The 14,179-nt window shown below is 48.7% G+C and overlaps 1 protein-coding gene across 2 annotated transcripts in view; it reads left to right on the plus strand.

Moving 5' to 3' along the window:
• The first annotated feature begins 4,412 nt into the window (after window positions 1-4,412).
• The window catches only part of LOC136586908 (CTD small phosphatase-like protein), a 57,912-nt gene continuing 48,145 nt past the window's right edge, over window positions 4,413-14,179 (plus strand). For both annotated transcript variants that reach the window (XM_066585211.1, XM_066585212.1), the window contains exon 1: window positions 4,413-4,879. In XM_066585211.1, coding sequence (XP_066441308.1) covers window positions 4,450-4,879 — 430 coding nt within the window. In that variant the 5' untranslated portion in view covers window positions 4,413-4,449. The remainder of the gene's footprint in view (window positions 4,880-14,179) is intronic.

A 14,179-nucleotide genomic window follows, 5' to 3' on the forward strand; every position in this document is an offset into this window, starting at 1 on the left:
AGCACCCACCCCAAATATAGTGATCACAACGATTGCGCCACTAAAAACAAGAATCCTCTGCATCGCCTGAACCCACCACAACCTGTCAGCCGTCTACATGTGAGATGATATTAATTTCACGTATGTGCGATCGTAAACGGGTTTAAAAGAGGGTTAAAGTCTAAAGCTTGAAATCCGAACTGATCATCAGACGCCCATCGACCACAGCTTATCACAACAAAATAATTATCTGTCAAGATGTTTCACTTGTGAAATTAATTATTATAGACTCGTCATATAAATTGTGCTATCTAATGTGATGATTCATTTAGCCTCATGTCGGATCACTGTAATTTCTGCGAGAGTTCGGCTCCGGCAGGTGACGATTAAATTGCTTAAAACTGTAATTTGTGATTCTTGATTAAAAGAAAAAGTCAGCCTCATGGGGCTCCAGACACAGAGCGGAGGACAATTATCCTGAATCTGTTATCCAAAGGCATATGGTGCCACCTTTTTTTTCTTGCATTAATGTGACTTTTTATTTCTTTTTTTTTCATTCTAATACAATAAATGTTATAAATATCTCCACCATGGAGGAGGGATGACAATATCTGACTGGGGACTCTGCCTGGTGTGAGACCTCAGTTGGCTGAACCTACCAGGCATCCAACCTCTAGTCTTGTTCAAAGTGACAATGCGATCGATCGATCAATACGAGATAGATAGATACTAGATAGCTATATTGATAGATAGATATGAGATGGATAGATAGATAGATAGATAGATAGATAGATAGATAGATAGATAGATAGATAGATAGATAGATAGATAGGAGATAGATAGATAGATAGGAGATAGATAGATAGGAGATAGATAGATAGGAGATAGATAGATACGGGATAGATAGATACAAGATGGATAGATAGATAGATAGATAGATAGATAGATAGATAGATAGATAGATAGATAGATAGATAGATAGATAGATAGATAGATAGATAGATAGATAATGAGATGGATGGATAGATAATGAGATGGATGGATAGATATGAGATGGATGGATAGATATGAGATAGATAGATAGATAGATAGATAGATAGATAGATAGATAGATAGATAGATAGATAGATAGATAGATAGATAGATAGATAGATAGATAGATAGATATGAGATAGATACGGGATAGATAGATACGAGATGGATAGATAGATAGATAGATAATGAGATAGATAGATAGATATGAGATAGATAGATACGAGATAGATAGATACGAGATAGATAGATACGAGATAGATAGATACGAGATGGATAGATACGAGATGGATAGATAGATAGATAGATAGATAGATAGATAGATAGATAGATAGATAGATAGATAGATAGATAATGAGATGGATGGATAGATATGAGATGGATGGATAGATATGAGATAGATAGATAGATAGATAGATAGATAGATAGATAGATAGATAGATAGATAGATAGATAGATAGATAGATATGAGATACATAGATATGAGATAGATAGATAGATAGATAGATAGATAGATAGATAGATAGATAGATAGATAGATAGATAGATAGATAGATAGATACGGGATAGATACGAGATGGATGGATGGATGGATGGATGGATGGATAGATAGATAGATAGATAGATAGATAGATAGATAGATAGATAGATAGATAGATAGATAGATAATGAGATGGATGGATAGATATGAGATAGATAGATATGAGATACATAGATATGAGATAGATAGTTAGATACGGGATAGATAGATACGAGATGGATAGATAGATAGATAGATAGATAGATAGATAGATAGATAGATAGATAGATAGATAGATAGATAGATAATGAGATAGATAGATAATGAGATAGATAGATAATGAGATAGATAGATAGATAGATAGATAGATATGAGATAGATAGATAGATAGATAGATAGATAGATAGATAGATAGATAGATAGATAGATAGATAGATAGATAGATAGATAGACAGACAGACATAAAACCTTTGAATGTCACTGCCCCAATTTCTGTATGGCAGTGAAGTCTGGGGCCTGCATACATACCCAGAATGATCAAGGTGGATTGCAGCCTAACAGAAGTATTCTGTAGTCTGGGGAAAAGGGAGATGCTATCACTATGTGGAGCACCATAGATTGTATTATTAAAGGGTGGTGTAAACATAAGGAGTCATTGACATTCATGTGTCAAATTCCGTGGAGGCAAATCTTTACCGGAAGAAGTTATCATGGCAGTCTGGATCAGATGGACAAGAAAAGTGAAAGTGAACTACTCCAGTCATAGAAGATGCCACCTGTGATCACTTAAAGGGGTTGTCCCGCGCCGAAACGGGGTTTTTTTTTTTCAACCCCCCCGTTCGGCGCGAGACAACCCCGATGCAGGGGTTAAAAAAGAACACCGCACAGCGCTTACCTGAATCCCCGCGCTCCGGTGACTTCTTACTTACCTGCTGAAGACGGCCGCCGGGATCTTCTCCCTCGGTGGACCGCAGGGCTTCTGTGCGGTCCATTGCCGATTCCAGCCTCCTGATTGGCTGGAATCGGCACGTGACGGGGCGGAGCTACACGGAGGCGGCATCCTGCACGAGCGGCCCCATTGAGAAAAGAAGAAGACCCGGACTGCGCAAGCGCGTCTAATTTGGCCATTAGACGCCGAAAATTAGGCGGCACCATGGAAACGAGGACGCTAGCAACGGAGCAGGTAAGTGAAAAACTTCTTATAACTTCTGTATGGCTCATAATTAATGCACAATGTACATTACAAAGTGCATTAATATGGCCATACAGAAGTGTATAACCCCACTTGCTGCCGCGGGACAACCCCTTTAATAGAATAGTACTAGCTTGGTTCTGGATTTGTGTGTCTGGTCCTGGTACTGTATTTATATTGTGAGCTGTGTTTATTGTCACAACGCCATCTGCGCTTTGACTTCCTGGATCTCTATGGGTCCAGGGAGATATGCCGATGTCATGGGCCCTATATCCGCTCGTGTGAAAGAGCCCTGATGCTGTGGATAATGTTCATGAAGTTTTGCTTGAGTTCATCCAGATTATTGGCGTACATTTTCTGCTTTAAAATTTCCCCACAGACAAAAATCGCATGCGGACAAGTCCGGGGAATGTGCTGGCCATAACCCCTGGATCACAGTTTGGTGTTCCGTAAACAGTTCATGAACCAATGCAAGTGAGATTTCAGATGTCCGGACCGACAGAGGCCTTGGTTTCTTCATGCTTGCAACAGACAAGGAAAGACTAGAAGCAATGGGGTGAAACTGAAAGGGAGGAGACACAGATTAGATATTAGATAGTGAGGGGGATCAATGAGGGGAACAGATTGCCACGGGGATGTGGTGAGTTCTCCTTCAATGGAAGTGTTCAAACAAAGGCTGGACAAATATCTGTCTGGGATGATTTAGTGATCCTGCATTGAGCAGGGGGTTGGACCAGATGACCCTGGAGGTCCCTTCCAACTCTGTGAATCTACGATTCTATGACGCGGTTTGGTGCCATTTCTGAATACGTTTAGCAGGTGGCTTTGTACTTCGGTGCCTGTCGGTGTGGGCACATTGCTTTCAACAATAACTATTCCATGTTGCAGGAATAACATCATGAGGCAGATTTATAAAAGCGGTCTGAAAGAAAGCCTGTCGCCCATGGCAACCAATCACAGTGCAACTTTATTTATTTCCCCCCATCATTTCCTATACTGCTTAGATAAAATTAAAGGGCTATGGCCTCCTCTAGTGCCAGGTGGGCTACTTTTCCATGGCTCACCGTGTTATATATTGTTTCTTCACAGTTTGCAACATTTGAGCATATTTCACCTCTATGGCTTCCATTGTTGCTACTAAGACCATTCTCAGCCAGAAGCGGGTGGCGGGGAACAGACACTGCCGATTCCACGGCTCCCCCTGTGCAGAGCGAGGTCGCCCCTTTTTTCTGCTCTACGGTTCCGAATTACAGAAGTCAGCCCCCCATCTAACATACTTGGATGAATCGACTGCTCATAACAGAACAACCGACTTGTCGTCTGTAACAAACATTTTGCTTGCTCTGGGGTTTCCATAGCAACACCAGTCCTAGGAAACAGGCTTATAAGACTATTAAGATACAATGAAAATGACTTTCACTGTTACGAGACCCCCAGGTGTCAATTCAATAAACCACACCGTTTACTTCTTCCCCAGCTCCCTCTTCAGCCCTTTCTCCATCTCATTACACTGACGCGAGGCGGTTGCGCAGTGCTTTATATAAACATCCCAAGCCCCGCCCTTCCTCCCACGCGCCTGTCATCAACACCTCCATTTGACCAATCACAAAGCAGCGCTTCCCGCTCTGCCTTTTGACCACGCCCACCCGAGTGTAGCTGCGCCGTTAGAGAGGATGTAACTCCTTCCTTGCCGGCAGCCCGCTGCTCGTAACCTATAAAAACTAGCATGAACCTACGCGTGGGGGTTAATCGTAGGCTCCTCTCCTTGTTTGTCTCGGCGATGATCCGGCCCCTCGGCTGCCGCCATGTTGGGAAGGTCAGTGGAGAAAGAAGGGGAGGAGCGAAAGCTGTCATACCGCCCCCTCCTGAGGGAAAACAGGGACCCGCCGCGGACTCCGTCACCCCCGGGACAGCGGCCCCCTCTCCCCCGCCTGGACTTCATGCTGAGGAAGAGAAAGCCGAGCCAGGGAGCCGACCCGGCCGCGGACACCCGGGGGAGCCTGAGCGAGCCGAGCCGGGAGCTGGCGGCCGGGTAATATCCGCGGACCTTCCTGTGGAGAACAAGAGCTCGGCCGAGTCCATGGACAACACGTCCATCATCACCCAGCTCAGCAACCCCAAGGAGGAGGCCATCCTGTCCTGCGCCCAGGAGAAGGGTGAGTGCTGGGACGGGGTGTGCGTGCCCTGCCTGATGCCACCACTGTGGGGACCCAACACAGAGGGCTGATGCCCAATAGGGGGCTGGGTTCTCACTGTACCCATGCCAGGAGTGAGGTGCCTGTGGGCAGTGCCAGGCTGTGTGCCCAGCTGGGATGGGGTATATGTGCCCTGCCAGATGCCACCAGCGTAGGGACCATACCCAACAGAGAGGGCTTGTGCCAGGCTGATGCCCAACAGAGGGCTGGGTTCTCACTGTGCCCATGCCAGGAGTGAGGTGCCTCGGACGGGGTATGTGTGCCCTGCCTGATGCAACCAGTGTGGGGACCCAACAGAGGGTTTGTGCTAGGCTGATGCCCAGTAGAGGGCTGGGTTCTCACTATGCCCATGCCAGGGGTGAGTTGCTCAGTGATTGGTCTGTTGTGCCCTTAACATGGTCGCTCATGGAGTCTAATGGCACGTCTAGAGGGTGTGATGCCCGGGTATATAACCCATCAAGGAGTTGGTGAGCGCAGGCAAAATCTTCAAAAAAAAAAAGTGAGTCTGTGCTGGGCAAGGGTACGATGTGCCCAGTGGGAGCTTGTGCCTGGTACAAGATTTAATGTAGGACTTGTGCCCAAATAATGCCACGGGAATGAATATATACTGTGCCATAGAGATGGGTCATATCATATGCCTAAGGGAGAGTGCTTGTGCCAAGGTAGTGCCCAGTAGAGGGGGAGGTTTGGAGAGTGGCATGGGTGAGGTGCCCAGGCATTGGTCTGTTCCCTAAACATGGGTGCTCATAGGGACTGGTGTCATGTCTGGAGGTTGCCACTTGCTGTTCCCATTGATGCCCATCGGATGCTGTGCCTGGCGTTGGCGCACATAAGACAGCGGGGTGAGGCGGCATTGTGCAAAAAAAGTGTAGTGGCTTGTGCTGGGTGAGGGTATGGTGTGCCTGGTGGTGGGTACCGCTGGTGGGTCTAGATTGTGTCAAGGACAAGATTCATTGGAGGCTTTGTGCCCATATGAAGCTAGGGGCAAGGATGTAAAGGGTATATACTCTGCCCTAGAGAGGGGTGAGATGCCCATGGATGTGTCAACCTAGAAAGTGAGGTGCGAGCAGCAGGACGTAGCGGAAGGAAGGGCGTCTGTAATGCATCCTGTAGATCAGTGCGGCACCCAGGTAGTCGGTCCACCCTGTGGGATGCCCATCAGGCCTGGGGTTGGTGCCCATAAGAGAGCAGGGCATGTAGCCCATCTAGGAGCTGGTTAAGAGGTGGCATTGTGCCAAAGGTGTAATATAGTATGTGCTGGGTGAGGGTACGGTGTGTAAGTGTAGTGAGTGGGTAATGGTGAGGGTTCTAGCTTGTGCCCAGGTAAAGATGCCAAAACTAGGGGCAAGGGTATATAATGTGCCCTAAGGAGGATTGAGATGCCACGTGGGTTCAGTGTTTGCTCAGAAAACCTTTGCTCTAGAAAGTGAGGTGTGAGAAGAGGCGCGTCGCGGGAAAGAAGATATTTGAGTTCTACTGCATTCTGTAGATCAGTTGGCGCCCGGGTATGCCAGTCCAGCCTGTACCCAGGAGATGGGGAATTCTGTATAGTAACTCATGACTTATTCAGAAATGGCAGAAGAGGTTTTCGCTGTATGTATGGGGGAGGGGGGGGGGGGGTGGGGGTAACTAGAATTGGTGTCCAGGATGATTGTCTCTGTCCCCAACGAGGGGTAATGGAAGTCTAAGCCAGGTTGCCACTCGCTGGTAGTAATATGGAGCCACCACCTTTCTAAAAGTCCTGTGCCCAGGAGATGGACTGGTGAAGGACCTTCTTGGGTGGTACCTGAGAGGTGATGGCACTACCTCTGTACGGTGCGCGGTAGACGGTGGAGAAGGTTCTGGGTCGTGGTGGGGGTTGACGTCCTGGTGCCATGTTGTACCGTGCCATGGCATCGCTGTGGTAGCGGTTGTGCGGAGTTAGTCTTGTCATGATTTTATTTACTGATGTGATTGGCTTATTACACTACGTAGCCGCGTGGGTCAGATGGCTGCATATAGGTGGCGCTAAAGACTGGGTGAGCTCGTTTGCATACTATTTACCCAGGAAGCTTTGCTTGTAAGACTCTCCACAAGGAGAACCAGTACCTTCCTCAGGATAGATCAACATACGTTGACTGGCGGGGGTCCACAATGTGGTCACCGAGCCTCGTGGCAGGCAGTGCGGACTGAGGTCAGCTGATTGCCAGAGGTCCTCCGATCAACTACTGATGACTCCTCCAGAGCGCAGGCCATCCCTACTGAGAGGGGTTTAATGCCTGGAATACGCCTTTAAGATTGGCCGACGTCTCTGCCCAATCTAACGGGCGCCGATCGGCCCTCCCTGCACTTTCCTTCTCGTAGTTCGTGAATCTACTTATGGGTAAACAATTGTGATTAGAATGGCTCGTCTCCCATTGGCTGGCTGCTCGTCTCCCTGGTCACATGGGTAGGCGCACCGCTGAGAAGGGAGTGTGTTTTATCCTCGCTGAAACGGAATGATCAGCCAACGAATGAGCATTCACTTGCCGGACCTTCTGCATGGCCCAATTGCCGGGTGAATGAGCGTTCGGAGGAAAGTTTGAACCCAGTAAAGGACCTTCCGGGTTTTGTTCACACGGCGCAATTCATCATAATCTGTGGCTTTCCGCCTCTGTTTTTAGCGTGGATTTAGCCTTGTCATTGGTCAAAATCTGCCAGCGGGATTCTTGCGCCTAAACGGTCCAGAAGTGACGTGTCTGACCCGAGGACTCGCTACGTTTGTAGCACTTTAGGGACCTCTACTGACGAGTTGGGCAATAAGAGTTAAAGGGATCCCGTCCCCCTAACCTGACGGGCACATTGTAAGAGGGCGTCCGATCCACCGCCTCGTCCCTTACTGCCCCCCTCTGGGGAGGACGGACGCGTCATCTTATATCTAGGGTGGAGCCTGACACCAGGACTCAGTAGGGACCGATAACGGATGAAGTGACCCTTCATATATTAGGCGCATCTTGGCGGTTCTGCAGGTGTGTGCGCCAGCTCCAACGTGCTCTACATTCCTGCTATACTTTACACTAGTTTCTGGCATTGATCTGTCGGTCTGGGATGGCCGCACCCCCTCCTCAGTCTCCTCCCCCTCTTACAAAAGTTGCAAGGGTAGTGCAAAAAAGCTGAAAAGTTACAAGTTTTTGCAAAAAAAAGCTCTTCCTATTTCCCCCATTCTATTGCTCCGCTGCAGACCGCCCCTTTAAGGCGCCTTATATAATAGTTACCTTGTAATGTTACATACTAGCGGAGGTTGGGTGGGTGGTGCCATCCTGCCTCCATCCAATAGTCTCACTTCTCTGTGACCCCGGACATGGTTGCCAGGAGGGTCGTCCGTCATCCCTCCTCAGGTACGCCGCGCACCTGCGTCATTGCGGTAATCCGTCACCATAACTGTCCGGGGGGAGCAGCTGGCGGAGGTAACGGAGATGAACTCAAACACTCCACTTATAGCGAATGCAGTCTAGTAGTCCCTGTTATCAGCCATGCCATGAATACATCTATGGTTTCCTGTTATCAGCTATTTCAGATCAGAAGAATCTGACTGAGGGTCGTAGTCTATTCCGTTATCCCAGACTGTAGGATATGTTCCTGCAATCTGTTCTCTGTTATCAGGCATGAGAAATAGTGACTGGTGCATGCAGCAGATCCTGTTATTGGTCCAGGGCAAATAAAGATGGTGGCAATGCTGGGCTCACAGCAGCATGTAGTGTCCTGGACAACTCCCAGCATGCACTGCAGCTAGAAAGCCACAGATCACCCCAAAGCTGCAGATTAGGCTTAGGGCATGCTGGGAGTTGTAGTTTATGGAGGCGCGGCCTGTAGGGCATGCTGGGAGTTGTAGTTTATGGAGGCGCGGCCTGTAGGGCATGCTGGGAGTTGTAGTTTATGGAGGCGCGGCCTGTAGGGCTTGCTGGCAGTTGTAGTTTGCGGAGGCGCGGCCTGGAGGGCATGCTGGCAGTTGTAGTTTGCAGAGGCGTGGCCTGTAGGGCTTGCTGGCAGTTGTAGTTTGCGGAGGCGCGGCCTGTAGGGCATGCTGGCAGTTGTAGTATATGGAGGCGCGGCCTGTAGGGCATGCTGGCAGTTGTAGTATACGGAGGCGCGGCCTGTAGGGCATGCTGGCAGTTGTAGTATACGGAGGCGCGGCCTGTAGGGCATGCTGGCAGTTGTAGTATACGGAGGCGCGGCCTGTAGGGCATGCTGGCAGTTGTAGTTTGCGGAGGCGCGGCCTGGAGGGCATGCTGGCAGTTGTAGTTTGCGGAGGCGCGGCCTGGAGGGCATGCTGGCAGTTGTAGTTTGCGGAGGCGCGGCCTGGAGGGCATGCTGGCAGTTGTAGTTTGCGGAGGCGCGGCCTGGAGGGCATGCTGGCAGTTGTAGTTTGCGGAGGCGCGGCCTGGAGGGCATGCTGGCAGTTGTAGTTTGCGGAGGCGCGGCCTGGAGGGCATGCTGGCAGTTGTAGTCCGCGGAGGCGCGGCCTGGAGGGCATGCTGGCAGTTGTAGTTTGCGGAGGCGCGGCCTGGAGGGCATGCTGGCAGTTGTAGTTTGCGGAGGCGCGGCTTGGAGGGCATGCTGGCAGTTCTAGTTTGTGGAGGCGTGGCTTGGAGGGCATGCTGGCAGTTGTAGTTCGCAGAGGCGCGGCCTGGAGGGCATGCTGGGAGTTGTAGTGTTGCTGCTTTTAGTAGCACATTCAGTTTTGGACTTTTCTAATGTCCCAGGAATGTAAAATGTTGAAATGCCGAAGAACGTTCAGATTCCGGCCCACAAATAGCGCAGACGTCTGCCAGCTTCATTATAGGGGAACGTGGCCTGCAGAATAACTGGGGGGCGCCTCACTGATGTCACCGGACTGCTGGAGAACTACTAGTCGTTTGTAGTCCAGCTGGGGCCTTATAAATGGCATAGGCATCTGCCCCATGCTTTATACTGCAGCTCTGCTTCTTTAGTGACTGGAAAGAACATGCGGGATGGGATGAGCAGCGAGGGGCCTTCGTATATCAGCACGGCAGGTGGTCCCTAAATGTTGGCGTCGATTGATATGGGAAATGCAATGCGGTTGTGACGGGCAGAGGGCTGGCGCTTTCCTGCGTGTTCTAGGTTGCTAAGCAACAGCATAGAAGCCGTTAATAGCAAGTCATGTGAGCAGCGTGATCCAGATAGTGGCGCTCCAGCTGATATGTCCTTCCTGGAAGCCCCCCTGCCCCCGCTGGGTGTAAAGGGTTAAATTCCCCTACATTGGAATCCCTTGAATTATCAGATATTTGGATTACAGCTCGTTCCGTCTTTTGTCTCCGTCTGCTCTCATGCTTACTGGTTTTGGTGCGTTTCTAAACCTCCGTTAAAAGAAAAGAGGGGGTGGAGGGACTTTCAACACCCCCCCCCCCTTTTCTTTTAATACATACGTCATTCATAGCTGATCAGCCAGGAAGTGCTGCGCGGGACCCCAACCGGTCAGCTGATCAGGCGCTGCTATACCCCGCGGTCAGAGTGAAAGCCGCTGCTTCGACCTGTGTAGTGGCCGGTGCGTGTAACTGCAGGCAGTTTGCTCTTTTAAATCAATGGTAGTTGCGTCTGAAGTTACAAGCACCGGCCACTACACAGGATCGGAGCAGCGGCTTCCACTCCAACCGCAATGTATACCAGCACTGTCAGCCGGCGCCCAATCAGTTGATCGGCGGGCCCTGACCGATCAAATATTGAGGATAGGTCATCCATCAATAATGCGTTCGTGGCAGTCCATTTAAAATAAAAAGACCTCTACACGGATCCATATTATTCAGCGTGTTGGCAGATGCTGGCGCATTGTCAATGGGAGTAGACCAAAAAAACGGACGGCAAACGGATGCCATCCATACGCCGTGTGCCGTCTGTTCTACGCAATAGATGCAGAGAGGAGAATTAGGCTAAAACTGAAGTGATGGCTGCAGGGTAGAACAATGGGCATGCTGGCGCTACTTGGACTAACTATGCAGGCCACACGGAGCGGCACCCAGATGGACAAATGTCACTCTTCTTGTGGACACAACATGGAGTTATTTATTTTTTTCACCTAACTTGAATTGTAGTTCTGTCTTGCCGGATTATCAGATGCTGAATTAAGGAAACCATCTAGTACTTGAATTAGTGTCCTCATGAGGCAGAGGCCCGTTACTACAGGCATCTATGAGATGCCCATGAAGATGGGGCACCTGGATGGGTGCTACTAGGTTGCTCTCCCACGGGCCGCAGTCATACTTGCACCAAAATCTGCATGCGGGTTTCCATATATTTGCTTAAAGGGGTTGTCCCGCGCCGAAACGGGTTTTTTTTTAATTCAATAGGCCCCCCGTTCGGCGCGAGACAAACCCAATGCATGTGTTAAAAAAAAAAAAAAAACGTTTAGTACTTACCCGAATCCCCGCGCTGCGGCGACTTCTTCCTTACCTTAGCAAGATGGCCGCCGGGATCTTCACCCACGGTGGACCGCAGGTCTTTTCCCATGGTGCACCGTGGGCTCTGTGCGGTCCATTGCTAATTCCAGCCTCCTGATTGGCTGGAATCGGCACACGTGACGGGGCGGAGCTACGAGGACCAGCTCTCCGGCACGAGCGGCCCCATTCACCAGGGAGAAGACCGGACTGCGCAAGCGCGTCTAATCGGGCGATTAGACGCTGAAATTAGACGGCTCCATGGAGACGAGGACGCTAGCAACGGAACAGGTAAGTGAATAACTTCTGTATGGCTCATAATTAATGCACGATGTATATTACAAAGTGCATTAATATGGCCATACAGAAGTGTATAACCCCACTTGCTTTCGCGGGACAACCCCTTTAAAATGAAAGATGGCGCCAAATCCACCTGTAAGGGTCGTTCATATGAGTCTGTGTGTCCGCAGGCGTCTGGAGATGTGCCCTGTTAACTGACCGTGGTAGTCGGGGCACAGACAGTACAGCGGGCGCATCTTAAGGTGAGAATACTATGTAATAGCTGGTGCCACTAACTAAAAGGGCCCCCAATGACACCTATAGGTCCTCATCACCCCGACCCATAGTAAAGGCTCCCTGTCCTCTGTTGCGGTCTTACGGCTTGCTGTCCATCTCGGTGATGGTTGACAGGCCGGAGCAGCGTGTCAATAATCAACTCCCAAGGCTTCCCAGGAATTAATGGTTAATTTCAGGTAGAATGTCCTATCCAGTACGAAGACCCCCTCTGCCCCACCTGTCCTCCATCAATACCCCCCCCCCCCCCCCTGCTCCTTTCCTTGGCTCCCCGGCAAAGGATGAGGCCAGTTTCAGATGAGTGTATCATAAACATGTGTTTTAGCCTATATGTGGGCTTTAGGCCCTCTGTCCATGGCCGTAACGAATGTCGGCAGCAATATTCCGCCATGGGGGACGGGGACGGGGGGGGGGGATTTAGATCCCAAGAGCGGAGAATCGCTATGATTCTCCGTTCGTGAACGCCGGTGCTGCACTTTCCATAGCGACGCTATGGAAAGCTTCACACCGTGTGATCTGCTGGCGGAATATCACTCATGGACAGGCGGCCTTACTGACCTGAATTATGAGCATCATGGCAACCTATGATACTCCCTAGTTCTGATCAGTAAACCCTGCGGTTGGGCCAAAATGTGTGTCCATGTTGCGCAGTGACTCCACCAGCAGAATAGTGAGTGCAGCTCTGGAATATAATACTGGTTGTAACTCAGGATCAGTAGAGGATAAGTAGTGTATGTACACAGTGACTCCACCAGCAGAATAGTGAGTGCAGCTCTGGAGTATAATACAGGATGTAAGTCAGGATCAGTAGAGGATAAGTAATGTAATGTATGTACACAGTGACTCTACCCGCAGAATAGTGAGTGCAGCTCTGGAGTATAATACAGGATGTAAGTCAGGATCAGTACAGGATAAGTAGTGTATGTACACAGTGACTCCACCAGCAGAATAGTGAGTACAGCTCTGGAGTATAATACAGGATGTAACTCAGGATCAGTAGAGGATAAGTAATGTAATGTATGTACACAGTGACTCCACCAGCAGAATAGTGAGTGCAGCTCTGGAGTATAATACAGGATGTAAGTCAGGATCAGTACAGGATAAGTAATGTAATGTATGTACACAGTGACTCCACCAGCAGAATAGTGAGTACAGCTCTGAAGTATAATACAAGATATAACTCAGGATCAGTACAGGATAAGTAATGTATGTACACAGTGACTCCAGCAGCAGAATAGTGAGTGCAGCTCTGGAGTATAATACAGGATGTAACTCAGGATCAGTACAGGATAAGTAATGTATGTACACAGTGACTCCACCAGCAGAATAGTGAGTGCAGCTCTGGAGTATAATGCAGGCTATAACTGAGGATCAGTACAGGATAAGTAATGTATGTACACAGTGACTCCACCAGCAGAATACTGAGTACAGCTCTGGGGTATAATACAGGCTATAACTGAGGATCAGTACAGGCTAAAGACCCATTTACACGCAAAGATGATCGTTCAAAAATTGTTCAAAAGATAGCTTGAATGACCGTTTGAGCGATCATTTTGCATAACCTACTAATGGGTACTAATGCTCATTAGTAGCTAAAGGCCCATTTACACGAAGCGATGATCGCTCAAAAACCTCTCAAACGATACTTTGAGTGACAGCTTTGAGCGATCATTTTGCATAAACTATTAAGTAGTTACTCAGCTACTTAATAGCTTATTAGTGTGCAAATGAAGCCTTAGCTGAATGCATTTAATAGCCCGAGGGGTCTTATCTGCATTCAACTCCATTGTTCTCCGACGGGTTAAACAGCTGAAACTATGCTATCAGCACTACCCGCAATGAACTCAGTGTAGGATTATGATAGGACCACATGATGATTTTTAGGCTGGCTTGAATTTAACGATCAACTAGCAGTGCATGATGGCCGTGTGTTTAGACTCAACGATTATCGCTCAAACGATTGCTTTTGAGCTATTTTTGAGCGAACATTGCTCCGTGTAAATGAGCCTTTATTAGCTTTATGTAAATAAGGATCCCTTTACTGTATGCAGATAAGAGGGGTGGTCTGTTATCTGCATACAGCAGCTGAAAACAATGTTATCAGCGCTCCCACAGAGAATCACAGCGTGCAGTCCCTGCTTTTCAGTTGGCCGGCCGGCCAAACTATTGTTTTTATGCTGAACTACAAAAATTTCATTCGGCCGAATTTTGAGTGAGAAGTATGTAAATGGGCCTTAAGTAATGTATGTACACAGTGATTCAACCAGAATAGTGAGTA

This window comes from Eleutherodactylus coqui, chromosome 12, assembly GCF_035609145.1.
Source record: "Eleutherodactylus coqui strain aEleCoq1 chromosome 12, aEleCoq1.hap1, whole genome shotgun sequence".
Taxonomy (NCBI): Eukaryota; Metazoa; Chordata; class Amphibia; order Anura; family Eleutherodactylidae; genus Eleutherodactylus; species Eleutherodactylus coqui.